Source organism: Cyprinodon variegatus, unplaced genomic scaffold (genome assembly GCF_000732505.1).
Source record: "Cyprinodon variegatus isolate N-32 unplaced genomic scaffold, C_variegatus-1.0 Scaffold267, whole genome shotgun sequence".
In the NCBI taxonomy this organism is placed as follows: domain Eukaryota; kingdom Metazoa; phylum Chordata; class Actinopteri; order Cyprinodontiformes; family Cyprinodontidae; genus Cyprinodon; species Cyprinodon variegatus.
Window position 1 is genome coordinate 884080 of NW_015150720.1, and position 920 is coordinate 884999.

Genomic DNA, 920 nt, shown 5'->3' on the forward strand with positions numbered 1-920 from the left:
TCACATTAGAAATTGATTTGCTAAAAGGGGAGATTCTTAGACATTTTTTTCATGAAATAGTTCAATTGATCGATTGATTGACTTTAAGAAGAATGTTCCAAAGGAAGAAATAGGTGCATGGGATATATACAGTATATACAGTGCGTCCATATATGACAGCTTTTTTTATTTTATTTTTATTTTATAGTAGGGTTATTACATAGGGTTATTGCACAGGGTGATTACATGGGTATTTATATAGATGGATAGTTATATATATAGTTATTTCACTGGATGTAACAAATAATTCCCTGCCTTTAGCCTGTGCATGTAGAAACATTATTTACCAATTTGCCCATTGATTCTGTTCAGCATGCTGAGGAAAGGAAGGTAGATATTTCTTGGTCCAGGTGGAGAGAATTTCATATTTCCATCAATTGATGTTAAATTTTGACCCAAAAGGAAAAGCTGTAACAGATAGTTAAAGTTTTAAAGATTAATTTCATGTATTTCCTTCTTGTCAGGAAGCTGGTAGAATGTAAATGTAGATAGTATAAGTCTGGTCTCATCGTAGGTCTACCTGTTTTTCCAGGAGTTTCCTTGTCAGCTGGAGAAGTGTTGAACTCCTATTATTTTTTAGGTCACTGAACAGCAAAGTGGCTTGAGCCAGAGTCAGAACTGACCAAGGTGGCATACAGGCTCGTTCTAACAGCAAATTCACCGCTTTCTGAACAGCACGTATGAACAAAGGGAGAACAATAGTTATTAGGAGTAACTGCAACATTTAATTTCTAAAGTATTTCTGAATTAAATTCCAATTAAATATATCAGAGAAATACAAAGTTCCTTACTGCCAGCAATTACATGGGTATTTAAGGGCATTAAAATTAAATGACAGTGATATCTTCCAAATGATTAATGTTTTTATTTGAACTCTTTCT

The 920-nt window shown here is 33.5% G+C and overlaps 1 protein-coding gene across 1 annotated transcript in view; it reads right to left on the reverse strand.

The window, feature by feature from the left end:
* Positions 1-318: 318 nt before the first annotated feature.
* cfap54 (cilia and flagella associated 54) overlaps positions 319-920 on the reverse strand; it is a 38113-nt gene continuing 37511 nt past the window's right edge. Inside the window, exons 55-56 of the mRNA XM_015382794.1 lie at positions 560-706; positions 319-447 (exon numbers count right to left, since the gene is read on the reverse strand). Coding sequence (XP_015238280.1) covers positions 319-447; positions 560-706 — 276 coding nt within the window. The remainder of the gene's footprint in view (positions 448-559; positions 707-920) is intronic.